A 17,967-nucleotide genomic window follows, 5' to 3' on the forward strand; every position below is an offset into this window, starting at 1 on the left:
TGCTCGGTTCATTGACTGCGCACACATCACCCTTCCAAGACCCCGCTTGTGGGATTTCATGGGGTAAGTTGCTGATTTCAGTTGCTCTCTCTTGGTTTCTCTGTTGCTGATTTCAGTTGCTCTCTCTTGGTTTGTACTAAGAAACCGGAAATTCTGAAATAAAGGCAAGTTGAAAGAAAAAGGTTGGAAGAGACCAAGAACACCACTTGGAACACATTTTGCCAGTGTCTCTATGACCTAGATATTTATGTCAATCAAGTCTTTGGGGTGAAATCTTCAAGTCAATGGAAGAATTTCTTGATCTTTTTTAAAAAAACTTGACTTGTAAGTTGTTCGGAAGAACACATTAATCTGAAATCAATTTTAGATAGTAATTCCACGTGGAAAGTTGAAATTAAAGTATTGTCAAAAAAAGAAAAGGGTTATTCTTTTTGAAACGGACTAAAAAGGAAAGTAGGTCATTCTTTTTAAAATGGAGGGAGTATTATTTTTTGGTTTGCACCCTCTAATATTGATAAACACATTTGTTAAGTTATCAAGATATATAATCTGAATATAATATTTCATAATTTTGTTTAAACTGATGTGCTTAGCTTGAAATACATTTCTATTCGTTTGAACTTTCATTAAAAGAACCTCCTTTTCTTGAACCTCCTAATTAGCTTGAACTTTCATTGAAAGAACCTCCTTTTCTATTCGTTTGTTGTTTCCCAAAGTAAACTACCCAATATCAGAGTCATCTCAGATAATTTTAGCATTATATCCGGGAGAAGGTTGGTGTGACTCCAGTGGAGTACAAAATGCTGGAAGCCCGATTGAGATGGTTCGGACACGTGAAGAGGAGGGGCATCCTTGCGGGAAGCCCGATTGAGATGGTTCGGACACGTGAAGAGGAGGGGCATGGATGCCCCGGTTCGTAGGTGTGAGAGGCTAGCGTTGGATGATTTTAGGCGGGGTAGGGGTAGGCCGAAAAAGTACTGGGGTGAAGTGATTAGGCGGGACATGGAGCAGTTACAGCTCACCGAGGACATGACCCTAGATAGGAAGGTCTGGAGGACGCGAATTAGGGCAAAAGACTAGGACGGTTTGGGTCGCTAGTGTAGGGAATTATTTGGTGGGGGTTTTATTCTTGTTAGGATTCCGTGTTCCATGTTTTATTACAAATCTGTGTGCTTTCTTCTGTTTTCTAATACTTATGGGTGCCGTATTTATGTTATGTAATCTAGTTTTGTGCTTTACTATGAGTTTGTGTGGTATCTCGTGACTTGAGCCGAGGGTCTATCGGAAACAGCCTTTCTACTTCTTTAGAGGTAGAGGTATGGACTGCGTACATCTTACCCCCCAGACCCCACTAGGTGGGAATACACTGAGTTTGTTGTTGTTGTAATTTTAGATAGTAAACAGTGATATTTCACGTTATTGAGCGCTAAACAGCATTGCTATAAATGACAGCCATGTTTGTTCAGTCCACACTGTAATGATTCATTCCACAGGCTAGAAGGTGAAAGGAAGAAGTCTGTTGAAAGTTAAAGAGTTCGTGCAGACCGAATATATTTGGACAACACAGGTATATCAATTGTTCAGGGGAACTAAATGACAATCGTTAAAACCAATGTCGCGATTACAAGAGACTCTTGGTTTATACAAAAGGGTGTGGTACAGTTTCACCAAGAAGGCGGCACTCTCAGCTAATATGCAAAAAGCAGCAGCTACGATCCATAAGACTAAGCAGCTACGCTCCATAAAGACTAACATATTTGGTATGGTAACCTGCAACATCAAACCATAAGCATATTTTTAGGTGTCTCAAGCAGGAGAATGATGGGTCCAATTCAACCGGTGGATATACAATTCCCCAAATTAAACAAATCCTCCATATGCAGATTAATGAAATCCATGAAAGTGTGATTTAAAAGAAGCTTTAATGGAGAAAGCAACTTCTTGATTGAAGTGATCGAGAGTACATTTTGCCAGGCTGCTCCAAGCTAATGGTGTCTACGACGATCCTTTTCCCGTGATGAATAAGACGGGTAATCACGATCTGCATACACAGAAAGTTGTTAAGTACGATCCATCAGGAGTCAGGACTCAAGATCAGACAAAAGTATAGTGTTGTTAACCTCGAGAAGAGTGATGTTTTGGTTTCTCTGAGTGACCTGCAATATATAGATCAGGTTGAATAAGGCAAACCAGAAAAAATAGCCAATTACACATAAAGAGACTGGACATTAAACATTCACAAGCCTATCTGAATGTTGACAAATATGGGAATTAGATAATCACAAGTCAACCAGAACCTACCTTTGTCTCTTGAACGATGACTCCTTTCCTTGGATTTTTCCTTGTCCCTTTCAAAGTCGTCTCGCTCCCTTTCCCTGTCAGATTCCCTTCCTCTATCACGTTCGCGAGACTTTAGTCTTTCCTTATCCCTCTCTCTCTCCCTGTCTCTGCCCCTGTCCCTCTCTCTCTCCTTGTTCTTTTCTCCGCCTGCATCTGTTCTATGATCAGTTCTTCCAGTGTCTTCTTTTGACACCCCTTCTAAAGGTTTAGCGTCATCATCGTTCTTCTTTAAGTCCTTCAACTTATCAAGGGCGGGTTTTGTTACTGCATCCTTGGCAACTTCCTCAGTATCTTCATTCACTGGTCGAACATCCAAAAAACCTTCCTACAAAAGAAAAAGAAAGGAGAGGGGTTAATATCAAATTGGACATGTTCTATAGCAGATGGCTATCGTATTGAAAGACAGGTAAGTGTTTTACCTTAGATACAGGAAGCGATGGCATGTCCCTTGATCTGTTTGATGTAGCAAACGAACTTCCTTCCTTGCACACAGGAATGTATTGTGCTTTTGGAAGGCTGTAAAGATGAGCGAGAACTCTGCAAACTTCATCTATACCAGCCTTGTCTGCATCAAACGCTTTCCACCAAGGAGGATCCTCTGGGAGGGGCACTTCGAATCTACGGGCTGCAGCATATACAACTCCACAGGCCACAACCTCACTCTTGAATCTTACACAGAGTGTTGTGCGCAAACTGTTCACAAACAAAAGCACCCCAGAAGGTTTTATGGTTAGAAACATTATAAAATTCTGGGAAATAAGTTGAATAAAAGTTTTAGGCCAATATATTATTTATCACTGCCCAATTAGTAAGCTTCATCCAAGAGTACCGCGACACTTGTTAGAAGAAAAATATAGATGCCAAAAGAAACAAGATACCTTGATGAAAGAACTTCTCAGTACATCCCATTACAGGCTTAAAAAAACAATAGTGATACCATGAGCCGAGCATTCGCATCAAAAATTTAGATAATAATGATTATGGGGGAGGGGCTTGATTTATCTTCTTGATTTGGTATACCACCCCTATGCTACCAAAGAGTAATGTATGTGCCATCTTATTTACATTTTTCAACTATATGTTAATAACACAATGAAAATGATGTAAGCAGCACCTGGTTTAATTTAAATCCAGCTATGACATAATAAAACGAAAGAGAGCCTATGTTTCCTTTATTTGGAAAATGAATAGAGTGTAAGATAGGATTCCTCACAACATAGAACCTGGGAATGGAAAAGGAGAAACATTACGAAAGAAAAACAACCACCAAAAAGCTTTTCCCACTTATAGTCTTTTGATTTGAGTAGATCCCTTCTTTCTTCCACATCAGTTACATGACCATTTCATTTTAAAGGACACATATGGATCTTGAAAACTGTTAGATATTAATCATGCCACATCTAAGGTATGAACTAAAAGATTTAACAAACTTTCAAGCTAAGATCAGAGTTTAGGCTTCCAAAAAGAAAAGATGGTACAACTTTTAAGTATTCAAGTTGACAACACAAAATAATATAGGAAAAAAGATGGCCAAAACACAAATATAGCTCAATCAATTTTAAGTACTGAGCATTAAATGTCTACAGTATACATGAAGGGAAGCAGGTACTGTTATAACTTGTAGCAATTCAAGAAATACTTTCTGTTGTCAACACCAACGTAAGAAACATATTCAGATAGGCATAACAAGACCTAAATAATACGCACCTGTCATTTGCAAGATTCCAAGCTTCTTGTCTCAATTCTGCAGGTGCTTCAAAAGGTGCAAGGTAGTTTGATATAAACTTATGAGGATGCTCAACATGGCAGATGAAACCCATCTCTTTTAAAAGATGCCTCTCTGTTCTGATTAGGTCTGCTTTCAAATCAATATATTTCTGCAAAAGAGACCATAAATCTTTGAAATGGAAACACCAATGAAATGTATCAGCTTGATGCGGTTACAATATGTAGAAACCCCCAAACACCAATGAAATGTAAGAAAATGCAAACTTGGCGGGCATAAATGCATCTGAAGGAGCCCCCGCCCCTTTGAGAAAAGAAGGGTAAAAAGGGAAGTTGCAGATAGAAGATTTTACTCATGAATTAATACTAAAAGATTGGCAGCGACACTATCAGCCTCTATGCAGTCTGATGACTTGCAATGCATCAAAACTTTAATCTTAACGTACTGGAAATATTATTGTAGAAAAAAAGGTTCTGTAGAACTTTCAGGAACATTATGTTTTTTCAAATTGGGTATTTCAGGAACAAACAAAAAATATTACTAATATAAAACACACCAAAAAAAAGGAAATTACCCCAATATATCAATGTGTAAAGCAAAGTAACATATAGATAGAAATAAACCATTTTCACAAGTAAAAGAGATATCAAACCTTCGAAGATGTATCCAGATGTTCTATAGGTAAGTTTTCTCTCCTACATTCCATTCTGTGGAAAACAATAAGCACCTGCCTTGCTTTTCTCGGGCTTTCTTCAAGTTTTGATGCAAGCCAAACACAACTAGCAGCGACCCTCTGCAAATTAAAACAAACATCCACACCTCAGCATAAATAACACAATTTTTCTTTCAAGGTAATTTGGAGTTGGAGCAGATGGCAAAAGAAACAAACCTTCACATTAAAACGGGCAAATGATTTCTTGCAGTAAAAGCGATGAAATAATACTTGACCAGTGGCCATTACAGCTTGGGGTCTGCAGATTATAGTGTTAAGGAAACACACCAAAACCAAATGCTATGAACTTTATGTTAGAAAAGTAAAGGACAGCCCAGTTCAGTAAAGCTCCCGCTATGCATGGGGTCCGAGAAAGGGCCGAACAACAAGGGCGTTTATTATACGCAGCCTTACCTTGCATTTCTTCAAGAGGTTGTTTCCACAGCTTGAACCCATAACCTCCAGGTCACATGGCAACAACTTCGTATTAGAAAAGTAATAGCACAATCAACCACAGCACATCATATTCATACATCAATTACATAAAAAAAGGATACAATCTGAGCAAAATCCCGCTGTCTTGGATAAGATCACAACCATAGATTCTAAGTGTTGTTTCCGTAACTTCATCAATTCCATCTTTCCTAGAAGGCGAATTTATAAGCTGCTCCTCTGATAGATAAAACGTATCTATCGCCGTATAAATCATATTTAAACTTCAAGAAATCACCCAAACTGCAATAAAAGAAAAACAAAATCCAATAAACCCCACATCTCCCATCTGTATAAACAATAACCTACATGTATAAACAAAACTCAGGTTAAAAACACCTTACCTAGAAACAAAAAAGTCAAAAACAAAAGACAAAAAAAAATAATTTTTTCCCTTCTCACATTCCCATGTATTTATCATACAAACTTAATCCTAAAATCTACTGGCAACAAAGAATTGATTATCGACCCGTTAATGAATAATTATACAATTTGTAACCCTAATTGTAAATAGTATATACATACAAAACAGAGTAGTAGAATTTCAAAGATTCACTTACATAGGGTTTAGTGGGGAAAGAAGAAGAAATCGTTGTTGAAGCGCTAAATTTTTTCGAACTGTTTTTCTAATTCGCTTGACCAAGATATTGTTTTATTCAAAATAGTGGGTCGGGTTAGGAAACGGATTCGGGTAATTTTTCAGTTGATTTAGGAAAGCCACCCAATTGAGAGTATATTTTTATTATTATTTTTTTGTTTTCCACCGGTGTCCGGTAGGCGGTATCTACGTTGAAAACTCGATTAATTTGGATTTAGGATCCATTAAGGAATTAGCACTCATTGAGAGTATATTTTACTTTATAGTATAATGAAAAATAAACTTAGCTAACACATGAAAATATATGAGAATATTTTATCTTTTCCCTTTATTTTGTAGGAATATTATTATTTTTTTGTTTCTTTATTTTATTATTTAATACGGTTATTATTTGAAGAGAAAACGTCTGAGTATAAATTCATTATTACAAATTCAAGTTTAAATATATTAGATTCAAACTTGAGATAATTAATATTTAAATTTTTTCTCGAAAAACTATTTCTTTTTCAAGTGAATATCATGTTCAAGCACAAAAATATAATTTTAAATACTCTTCTTTCTTTTTTTAAAAAATAAATAAAATCAACTAGATCGTGTGCAAATGAATTGGACTTCCATTGACTATAACTCTTATAAGAAAAATAATCCCTACATAAAATTTAGTATAGTTGCAAGTATACTATAAATATTTGCTATAAATTATACAAAAATCAAAATGAATAAATTTGGACGCATTTAGAAAGTACATATCTCAAAAGGTTATTGTAAAACTATTTAGCTAAATCACCTAACGTAGTTTTTTATCAATAAAGTGATTAAATTTGTGAATTTTCTTTTTCAAAAACTCTCTAACAAGATTTGTCAACTCAGCAAAATACAATTTTTCCCAATCTCATGTACACTTGAATTTCACAGTAATAATAATAAAATGTTAAAAGAACCAATATGAAAGATACGACGCTTACGTAGTTATGTTATACAAATTGAAATTAAACTTAGGTGATATTTACTTTTAATTGTCTCAAAATCATAATAAATTTAATAGGGAATGATTATACAAGGTAAATCAGAAATGGAATAGTAAATTATCTCTTCATTTTTCAAACTGGACAAATAAAAGTGAATGAGAGGAGTATTTGCAAATTATATTATACTATACTTTTATTGTGTTAGATCATAAAGGTGACCGGAGAAACTAGAAACAAATAATTTGAGAAGACGCGACAACTTCAGAATCTATTTCAAATCTTCATATTTCTCGACAAGCAAGACGAGATTAGTATTTCTCTCAATAACATATTGTATTTATTTCGTAAATCTTTAGATATTCTTTCTAAAATTCTTTTAATTCCGCTATGAACAGAATCAATATCAAGCAGTATTGAATTTCCGTGGTGGAAAAAGTTTGAATCTGCACTCGATTCAATTTTGAATTCTACCTTTTGGTTTTGTTTTGTTGAACTTCCCTTGTCACCTTTTTAGTAAGGTAGCTATACACAGTTCATTTAACTGTTTGGAAAGCTTTTAGAACTAGTTTTGACTTATGAAGGCTACAAAACTATGTCCTAGGGAATATTTCAATTTATTTTGTTGAAATGGATTACTACTATTTATTTACTACTACAAACGAAGCAAAAAAACAAAAAAATCTCAGCTGGACGAAATACATCGATGCTAAAATTATTCAGAAAGGTATGATAATAAGTTAGCTTATACAGAGACGCGATAAATAATTAACAGATACTACTAATTAACATGACGACAATGGTAAACTGCATTCCCAACCCAGACACTGTACATGTAGTGGCTTTCTGATCTCTCCCTCGCTGATTTCAATCTATGACAAATAATAAACAATGAATTAAATTAGGGTAAAGTGTTATAATTCTGTAACTTACTATGATTTTTTGATTGGGGAACAAAAGAACGATGAAACAAATAAAATTATTAAATTTCGAAAATTTTAAGGTATTCAATTGAACTAAAATGTGTAATGTTATTTCATAGTAGGGAGTTTCTTCGATATACTTCTACTAAGTTTCCTATTCCCATAGATAGCATATGTTTTTTTTTGTTTTTTAATAACTTTCCAGGGGAAGAGCATAGATAAGTGATGCTACTAAAATATATAATACACTTTAGTTCTGTAAAGACTGAATTATGAACAATAACGCGACTATTGATTAATTACCTCATGGATTTCCATCACATGTGTGGAGAAGCATGGTGGCAATAAAAGATGATGTAGAACACAACATATGGTGGCAAATGAAAGGGGGTAATTCAAGTTACTGGTATGACAAGTGGACTGGACAAGGAGCATTGTATTATGTGGAGCATGAAAGGGCTGAGGAGGAGGAATTAGAGGTGATGGAGTTTGTAGAGAATGGGGAATGGAGCAGGGATAAACTGGCAAGTAAATTGTCACAGGAAATGGTGGAGTTTATTGTGGATAACATTAAGGTACCAAACATGAGTTATGGTAATGATATACCTTGGTGGACTGGCAATTCTCAGGGTAGCTTTTCAGCAAAATCTGCTTGGGAGAACCATAAGGAGTAAAAGAGATGAAAAGGAGGAATATAAACAGATTTGGAAAAAAGGGTTACCTTTCAAAATGATTTTTTTTATGTGGAGGGCTTGGAAGAGAAGAATTGCAACAGATGACAATCTAAAGAGAATGAAAATGTATGTTGTTTCTAGATGTTGGTGCTGTGATATGAGGAAAGAGGAGACTATGGAGCATCTTTTTCTAACAGCCCCCATAGCTGAAAAGCTATGGAGGCAGTTTGCTGTTTTTGCAGATATACATATTGAAGATATGGATATGAAGCAGATCATTGACACATGGTGGACAATGAAATCAACCCCAAAAATGGAAACTCTATGCAGAGCCGTACCAGCAATGATTATGTGGAGCTTATGGAGAAGAATAAATACCATTAAATATGGAGGTATGGTAACTTATAATGAACTCATATGGCAAGTACAAGAAATGGTTAGAAACTTAATTAAGGTCTTGTATCCATGGATGAGAATTGGAAAGCTGAATTGGCCAGACATAAGCAATATTTGGAGGTCCTATAAACCAAGATTATATCATTATGCTGTAACTTAGAGTTTTCCTGAAAAGGACCGGTTAAAGAGTAATACGGATGGTGCTTGCAGAGGAAATCCAGGATTGGGAGCTCTATCTTTTTGTATTAGGAATGATACAGGAGATTTGGTTTTTGCTAAGGCATCAAGAATAGGAGAAACAACTAATATTGAAGCAGAAGCAAGGGCAATTAGAGAGAGGCAGTAGAGTTTTCCAACGAAAACGGATATATGGGAATTACTATACAGACAGATTCTCTTACTTTGGTGAGAATTACTAACCGGCAATGGAAGATTCCTTGGGTTCTAGTGGAAATGGTGGAGGAAATTTGAAGCAGGTTACTAGATGTGCAAGGTCAGGTAATTCACATTTTTCGTGAAGGAAATGTTGTGGCAGATGCTCTAGCTAATGAGGTTATTGAATCACAACAGACTAAGGTTTACAATCATTTCATGGAGCTACCAGCTAAAATCAGAAAGCAGGTAAATGTGGATAAAATGCAGATTCCTAATCTTAGGATCAAAACACGCAAAATATACATATAATAATGAAAAGATGGATCCAGGTTTTCACAAGCAAGTGGGAGTCAGATGCAGCTAATTAAAAAAGAACCAACGTGTCCCAAAAATTCCAGGGGATGCAACAAAGAGTTAAGCACAATAAGGAATCAGCCTTTACATAGACATAGAAATGTGTTGTATTTAGCTAATCAAGAAACTTCACCACAACCATGGCAAGATACCAGGTCTAGTTTGGTCGGTCACCACAATCGACAACTACAGAGAAGCTTACAGAGGCATACAAATTGGTGTGTTGGCACTTTTCATCGGTAAGGTGGTGTTAAATACAAACAATGTGTAAACATTAAGATTTCAGTAAGAAGGAGATGGAGAAAGATAAAGATCAAGCACAAGAAGAAGGAGGAGGTTATACCAAGGTTAAAGATATCAGAGCAAATTCGGTGATGAAGTGGGATCAAACTTCCGTAACAAGGAAGAAGATGAAGCGGCAGCTTGGAGGAAATAAGCCGCTCAACTGTGAGGAAGATTAGAGAGTGCTTATCCTATTAGTTTTGGTTTTGATTTTAGTAAAGTTCACTTCTATTATTTTGACCGGGTCATGAGATGGGCCTTGTGTCAACAATGTAATATTTTGATTTGCCTTGATTGATTATTAATAAATCGGTCCATCATTGGGCCCAAAATTAAAAAAAAAAAACAAAAAAACCTCATGGATTTCACTGTCTTCTTCTGCGATTGTTCCCGCGCCTTCGACCTCCCCTATTCGCTATGTATATCATTTCATGACTGATAGTTTCAAAAAAGTCTATGAACCATCTTGGCCTTTGAAAGCGGTATATGAGATACGGTATGGCAAATCCGAAAGTCAAGCCACAACCAAAACCAATTAGGACAGATTGCCAAGTCATTTCGCTAAGAAAACTTGGCTCTTCTTCCTCTTGTTCAACTGACAATGCGCTCTTATTCCCCCCACATTCATTTGATAATGGGAATCCACACAAATCAGGGTTTCCAAAATAGGAATCATTTGGAAACGTATTGAACTGGTTGCTACGAGGAATAGGTCCAACGAGATGGTTGTGTGACAGATTTAGGACCGCAAGAAATGTGAGACTTGCCAATTCCTCTGGAATTTTGCCAGTAAGCTGGTTATATGAAAGGTCCAAAGCTTCAAGAGTGCTCATGTTCCTCATTTCAACAGGAATGTGCCCTGTGAGGTGGTTGTGAGATAAATTCAGTAGGAGAAGTGAATTCAAGTTCCCAATGAATTTAGGGATTTCTCCCTCAAACTTGTTTCTTGACAAATCGATTGCTGTGAAAACCTTCAAGATCTTGTTGAATTTAGTCTCTTGATTTTTGATCACTAACGTCATCGAATCCGCATACAATGCAGCATCTGCAGCCGTATATACGGAGAAAGCAAGAATGAACTGAACATAGTACCCCAATTCTGATTTATGTCCATCCATATTCATCATAGCTTTGAAACCTTTTAGAACCACCGTAGGTAAAGATCCTGTAAACGAATTACCGGAGAGATCAAAGATCCTCAAATTTGGAAATGGCGATTTTGTTTGGAAAGCAACGATGGGTCCATAAAATCTATTAGATTTCAATATGAGAATCTCCAAAGCATCCAGCATCTCCAACCAGGTGGGAAATGTATCACGGAATTTGTTGTTTCCCAAATCGAGGAGTTGTAAGAGGGTACAGTTGACTAGCGATGTTGGGATGGGACCTTCCAATTGATTTTTGCTCAAACTAATATGAATTAGAACACTATTCTCTGGGAATTTGTTTGGGAGGGGTCCGTAGAAGTTATTAGCTCGTAAGTCTAAGACCGTGAGCTGGACAAAAGAAAACAAACAATTGGGAATTTCAGCACTCAAATTATTGTAAGACAAATTTATAAGATGAAGTTTACTTAATCTGCAAAGGGAGGAGGGCAGTGGTCCAGTGAGTGAGTTTGATTGGAGATCAAGTACCACCATTGTCTCCCAAGGTAGATGGTCTAAGCTTGTAAGGTAGTTGTGAGAGAGGTTAAGGCTTTGCAATTTACTTACACCCCCAAACCATTTTGGGAACTCCCCGTGAATTTCATTCTCGGGGAGATCCAAAGCCCAAAAAAACTTGGAGTTCAACACGAAACCCGGGAAATCTTTCACACGACAAGATCCTAAACCTAAATAACTAAGACGGGGTAAAGTGGTGTTGATATCGTCCTTATTGCTACTCCATGATAAACCACTATAAGAAAGATCAAGATATTCGAGGTATTTCATGCTTGAAAATGTTTGTGCTCCAACCTCGCCGCTCAAATTATTATGTCCAAGAGTGAGAACATTTAGGTTCACAAGATCTCTAAGTGATTGCGGTATGGAACCATTAAGTTGATTTTCAGACAAATCAAGCAAGTGTAGAGAGTTGGTCTTAAACTCAGGAAGTGGTCCACTGAAACGATTCCTCCCAAGCGATAATTGACTCAATGTAGGAAGACTATTCATCCAAGATGGGATTGAGCCGTTGAGTGAGTTTTGAGACAAATATAGGCGTTCTAGATTTTGAAGCCTGATAGCAGTAAAAGGAGGAAGTGGACCACTGAGAAGATTGTTTCTCAAACTCAAATATTCAAGCTTTGTCAAGTTGAAAAGAGAAGCTGGGGATGGGCCAATAAAGGCGTTGTTCTCCAGTGATAAGGATGTAAGCTTTTGGAAGTTGGAAAAAGCATCAGGAATTTCCCCGTCCAAATGGTTGTCTGAAAGATCCAGTTGGGTGATTTGTGAAAGATTCCTGATGGATTCTGGAATATGTCCCAAGAGGTTGCACCCAGAAAGTTTCATAAGTTTTAAGGCTTTGAGAGTTCCAAGTGAAGTGGGTAGCCCTCCGGAAATATTTATCGAAGAGAGCTCCAACTCCCTTAGTGAATGACTGCTGCTCCAGTTAAACTTGGGCATCGAAACAGTGAGATGCGTATTGTATTGTATGACAATCTGAGAGTTTCCAGATTGGGTAGGAGGAAAATGCTTTTTGGCAAATCTCCATGCAAGTTAGTAGCTACAAGATCTAGATATCTCAAAGAAGAGGAGGATATATTCATGGGTATACTGGATAAAGTGTTCAACTGAGAAAGAGATAGTATCTCTAACTTGGTTAAGTTATGAAAGAGCGTGTTGAATCCTTCCCGACTAAGCTGGACATCGTAGCCGACAACAGAGAGATCAAGGGAAACCAAATTAGACAAGTGAGAGATTTCTAATGGAATCCTTCCTTCGAACTCGCAATTAGAAAGGTTGAGATGCACTAAGCTAACCAACTGACCAATGTTCGGTGGAATATGAGAACCAGCAAAGTTGTTCCGGGAGAGATCGAGTGTTTGAAGATGACGAAGATGGAAAAGGCTACTATTGGGATGGATAGTTACTCCAATTCTGCTATAACTCAAGTCCATTCCTCCAAGTCTGCTATAACTCAAGTCCAAACCAATCACATGGCCTGTGAAGATATCACAGGTGACTCCATCCCACCTACAACAATCCATACTACTACTGTTCCAAGACACCGTCTTCGGAACAGAAAATTCACCATAGTAGTCTGTCACGGTAAGTGACTGCTTAAACTGTAAAAGTGCAAGGGAATCATGAGAAGAACAATGTGGATGCCCAAAGGCAAAAGAAACCATTTCAACTGCATAGAGAAATAGAAACAAGGAAACTATAAGAGATATTAATATTATTCTCTCCATCTCTCTCTTAATCTATCTCTGATAGAAAATATAGCTAATTTAAAAGACATAACACTACTCTCATTTATATACTACAGTTTCAAATTAACCAATTAGAAGAACAAGGCAAACAATCACAAAGACTTGACTTTGTGCACCTGTTGCTTTCCCAACTACACGTCCATAGCCAATTGTCCTAAAGAGGCTAAGTGTTGGGATGAAACTTCGTGAAGTAGAGGAGGCGGGATGTCAAATAGAGCTAGTAGAGGTCTCAATTAAGTCCTACAAAACACTTGGTTCATTTATAGTCTAAGTATTTTCCACATACCCTTTGAACTTTTAGTAGTACAAAAGAAAACGCTTGCAGAGACCTTTAGCATTAGCATCTGAACATAACTGACTTTGTGCATCAATCAGATAGGAAAAATTAATTCACAAATTTGCAACTTTAATTCATGGGCCCAACCTCAATGCCAATGGAATCAACTTGGTTCAAACATCCAGAAAAATCAACCCCTATTAAATAAGGAAAGGGACTGGTAACTATAGGAATTAGACAAACACTAGTCTCTTATTTAATTCAAGAAGCAAAAAGGCGCACTACAAGATACCATTTTTACCTAGTTAATTTTTATAGTCTGGATAATTATCCAAGAAACTAACTCAGGATTGAAAAGGTTTCCCGACATAAATTTAAGAAAGACCAGGGCCTAAAGCTGTAAGAGATAGATCGATCTACCTATTTGTTCCGACATAAGCAAAGTAGAAGGCTGGAAACTGCCATTACAATTCACATACAAAACAAAAATATAGGTAGAGAAATGACTTGGATGTTTTGTCTTGAACTCATTCATAATTTGCAAAAAGCTTTAATACTTATCCACGTACCTTTTAGTAGTGCGTTAGAAATTGTGAGATGACCGTTTAGGATTAGCAGCACTGAACAAAATTGAATAGCCGTCTTACCTGAGTCTTCCACACTAAATGTTCCAACTTTGGGCCCAGCATCATTATTCAATGCAATTATGCAATCCACTTGGTTCAAACATCCACACCAATCAGTCAACCCCCTATTAATCAAGTAGTAATTAGAGAAACACTGTTCTCTTATTTAGTTCTTCAACAAAAAAGGCATAACACAAGCTACCATTTTTTTCCACTCTCCCAATCTTAGGTACAATACTATACATATGACCTGGGTGTGTTTTTAGGTCAACAAAAAACCAACACCAATCAAATATTGAAAGTTGAGTTTGGAGTCCAACTCAAGTCAACTAAAACTTATTCTGTGTTTGCCCAATTTTTTTATTTGTAGGGAAATAAGAAAGGATTAATCCAGAGCGAGAAGTTCAGGTTGGCCAATTCACCTACCATAACTCCCTAAATTCACCTTTATGCACATTTTCTGGATCTGCAAGTTGAAATGATGCAAAACAACTACAGCGACCATTCAGTTGCACGAAGTACACCAAATGTTACATGTTTTTAGATCTGTATAATAATAAGTTGCTTATACAATATATTTCACGGCAGAGGTGAGATAACTACTTGAAAAATACTACTATAACTGACATGATGATCTGCATTCCTTTTATTCTATGCATGCAAAAATGATAAAAACACTTTTTTCCCAAGCGGACATTGTGGTGGCTCTGATCTCGACTCTCCCTTGCTTGATACTTGATGAGCAATAATAAACAATGAATTACAGTAGGTTAAAGTGTTCTGATTATGTACACTTACTATGGTTTTAGATTGGGAAATGAAAGAACAATGAAACAAACTGTGCAGTGATATGGCAGCACATATTTAAAATATGCCTTGATCACTGTATTGGATACAAATTATTACACTGCGTACCCTATAAATTGCGCAATTTCCATAGATAGCTTATGTTGTTATTTTTATAACATGTCAGCGGAAAAGCATAGATAAGTGAGGGTAATAAAATGTACACACACTTAATTCTGTAAAGAATATAGTAACAACAATAACACCACTATTGATTAATTACCTCATAGAATTCACTGTCTTTTTTTGTGATTGTTCATGCGCCTTTTACGTCCCCTCTGTACTCTGTATATCATTTCATGAGTGATAGTTTCAAGAAAGTCTATGAACCATCTTGGCCTTTGAAAGCGGTATATGATATAGAGTATGGCAAATCCAAAAGCCAAGCCACAACCATAACCAATTAGGACAGACTGCCAAGTGATTTCGCTAAGAAAACCAGGCTCTTCTTCTTCTTCTTGCTCAACCAACGATACTGGTACTAATGAACTCTTATGCTGCCCACATTCATTTGACAATGGAAATCCACACAGATCATGGTTTCCAAAATATGAATCATTTGGAAACGTATTGAACTGGTTACTCCGAGGAATAGGTCCAACGAGATGGTTGTGTGACAGATTTAGGACCGCAAGAAATGTGAGACTTGCCAATTCCTCTGGAATTTTTCCACTGAGCTGGTTATATGATAGGTCCAAAGCTTCAAGAGTGCTCATGTTCCTCATTTCAATAGGAATGTGCCCTGTGAGGTTGTTGTGAGATAAATTCAGCAGCAGAAGTGAATTCAAGTTCCCAATGAATTTAGGGATTTCTCCCTCAAATTTGTTCCTTGACAAATCGATTGTCGTGAAAATCCTTAAGATCTTGTTGAATTTGGTCTCTTGATTTTTCGTAAATAATATCATCGATTCCTCATCATAAGATTCCCCACTTGTTGAACCCTGTAAATAATAAGCTCCGTCAAATAAATACCCCCTTTTTTATTTGTCTGCATTCATGTTCATCATAGCTTTGAAGCCTTTTAGAACCTCTATAGGTAAAGAGCCGGTAAACGAATTGCCGGAGAGATCAAAGATACTCAAACTTGGAAATGGCGATTTCGTTTTAAAAGCAACTATGGGTCCATAAAATCTGTTAGATTCCAATATGAGAATCTCCAACTCTTGCAGCGTCTCCAACCAGGTGGGAAATGTATCGCGAATTTTGTTGTTTCCCAAATCAAGGACTTGTAAGTATGTACAGTTGACTAGAGATGTTGGGATCGGACCTTCCAGTTGATTTTTGCTCAAACTAAAGTGAATTAGACCACTGTTTTTGGGGAATTTGTTTGGTAGGAGCCCATGGAAGTTATTAGCTCGTAAGTCTAAGATCTCGAGCCTGGCAGAAGTAACCAAACAATTGGGAATTTCAGCACTCAAGTTATTATAAGACAAATCAAGAAATGTAAGGTAACTCAACTTGCAAAGGGAGGACGGTAGAGGTTCACTAGGTGAGTTTGTTTGAAGATCAACAAATACCGGTGTCTGCCATGGTAGATGGTCCAAGCTTGTAAGGTAGTTGTGAGAGAGGTTAAGGCTTTGCAGTGCAACCAAACCCCCAAACCATTTAGGGAACTGCCCGTGAATTTCATTCTCCGAGAGATCCAAAATCCATAATTCTTTAGAATTCGATAAGAAATCTGGGAAATCTTTCACATGACAAAAGCGTAACCATAAAAACCTAAGATGAGGAATGGTGGTGTTGGTGCTATCTTTATTGCTACTCCATGATAAACCACTACGAGAAAGATCAAGAAAGTAAAGGTTTTGCATGCTTGAAAACATTTCTGCTTCTACTTCACCAGTCAAATTATTTGATGAAAGATCAAGCAAGTAGAGGTTTTGCATGCTTGAAAACATTTCTTCTTCTACTTCACCACTCAAATTATTTGATGAAAGATCAAGATATTTGAGACTTGAAAACAATTGTGCTCCAATCTCCCCCTTCAACTTATTTTGTATAAGAGAGAGTGGTCCACTGAAATGATTTCTCTTCAGCAGTAAATAAATCAATGAAGGAAGACTCGCCATCCAAGACGGGATTGAGCCGTTGAGTGAATTACTAGACACGTCTAGACTTACTAGATTTTGAAGTCCATTAGCAGTGACGGGAAGTGGACCACTGAATAAATTGTGTCTCAAACTCAACATTTCAAGCTTTGTCAAGTTCACAAGGGAAGATGGGAACCGGCCATTGAAGGAGTTGCTCTCCAGTGATAAGGATGTAAGCTTTTGAGCGTTGGAAAAAGCATCAGGAATTTCCCCCTCCAAATGGTTGTATGAAAGATCTAGTCGGGTGATTTGTGAAAGGTTCCTGATGGATTCTGGAAAAGGTCCGGCAAGGTTGCAATAATAAAACCCCACAACTTTTAAGGCTTTGAGAGTTCCGAGTGAACTGGGAAGTCCTCCAGCAATATTTGTCGAAGAGAGCTCCAACTCCCTTAGTGAATGACTGCTGCTCCAGTTAAACTTGGGCATCGAAACAGTGAGATGCGCATTGTATGACAATCTGAGAGTTTCCAGATTGGGTAGGAGGAAGATGCTTTTTGGCAAATCTCCATGCAAGTTAGTAGCTGCAAGATCTAGATATCTCAGAGAAGAGGATACATTTATGGGTATGCTGGATGAAATGTTTATCGGAGTAAGAGAGAGTAGCTCTAACTTGGTCAAGTTTTGAAAGAGCATCCTGAATACAAATTGGTTAAGTTGTAGAAGACTTCGTTCATCAGAGAGATCAAGCGAAACCAATCTGGACAGGTATGAGATTTCTAATGGAATCCTTCCTCGGAAATAACAATAAGAAAGGTTGAGATGCGCTAAGTTGACCAACTGACCAATGCTCGGTGGAATATGAGAACCCGAAAAATAGTTTGAGGAAAGATCGAGTGTTTGAAGATGATGAAGCTGGAAAAGGCTACTATTGGGATGGAT

At 37.1% G+C, this 17,967-nt stretch overlaps 3 protein-coding genes across 13 annotated transcripts; all 3 read right to left on the reverse strand.

The window, feature by feature from the left end:
• Positions 1–1,519: 1,519 nt before the first annotated feature.
• LOC107839506 (cyclin-L1-1) lies at positions 1,520–5,991 on the reverse strand. Of its 5 annotated transcripts, none has more exons than XM_016683021.2 (10): positions 5,831–5,991; positions 5,336–5,513; positions 4,956–5,037; positions 4,719–4,859; positions 4,048–4,217; positions 2,760–3,033; positions 2,302–2,665; positions 2,121–2,156; positions 1,965–2,041; positions 1,520–1,770 (listed from the first exon to the last, which is right to left on the reverse strand). In XM_016683021.2, exons 2-9 carry the CDS (start codon positions 5,485–5,487, stop codon positions 1,986–1,988), a joined length of 1,275 nt encoding a protein of 424 aa, XP_016538507.2. In that variant the 5' UTR covers positions 5,488–5,513; positions 5,831–5,991; the 3' UTR covers positions 1,520–1,770; positions 1,965–1,985. The 5 variants fall into 5 exon arrangements, with proteins under 5 accessions (XP_016538507.2, XP_047250584.1, XP_016538506.2 ...); XM_047394628.1 differs by having other exon boundaries at positions 5,336–5,575; positions 5,831–5,978; XM_016683020.2 differs by having other exon boundaries at positions 1,520–2,041.
• Positions 5,992–7,523: 1,532 nt separating this feature from the next.
• LOC107839507 (receptor-like protein 19) lies at positions 7,524–15,215 on the reverse strand. 7 transcript variants are annotated; one of them, XR_001665091.2, is made up of 2 exons: positions 14,174–15,215; positions 7,524–7,705 (listed from the first exon to the last, which is right to left on the reverse strand). XR_001665091.2 is itself a non-coding variant. In XM_047394632.1 (2 exons), exon 1 carries the CDS (start codon positions 12,438–12,440, stop codon positions 10,203–10,205), a length of 2,238 nt encoding a protein of 745 aa, XP_047250588.1. In that variant the 5' UTR covers positions 12,441–12,619; the 3' UTR covers positions 7,524–7,705; positions 10,193–10,202. The 7 variants fall into 7 exon arrangements, 1 of the variants encoding a protein (XP_047250588.1); XR_007043599.1 differs by having other exon boundaries at positions 14,096–15,215; XR_007043600.1 differs by lacking the exon at positions 14,174–15,215 and adding an exon at positions 13,366–13,940.
• Positions 15,216–15,978: 763 nt separating this feature from the next.
• On the reverse strand, positions 15,979–17,721 carry LOC124886669 (receptor-like protein 19). The gene has a single exon (XM_047395558.1). It carries the CDS (start codon positions 17,719–17,721, stop codon positions 15,979–15,981), a length of 1,743 nt encoding a protein of 580 aa, XP_047251514.1.
• Positions 17,722–17,967: the final 246 nt, after the last annotated feature.

Source organism: Capsicum annuum, chromosome 8 (genome assembly GCF_002878395.1).
Source record: "Capsicum annuum cultivar UCD-10X-F1 chromosome 8, UCD10Xv1.1, whole genome shotgun sequence".
NCBI classification, from domain to species: domain Eukaryota; kingdom Viridiplantae; phylum Streptophyta; class Magnoliopsida; order Solanales; family Solanaceae; genus Capsicum; species Capsicum annuum.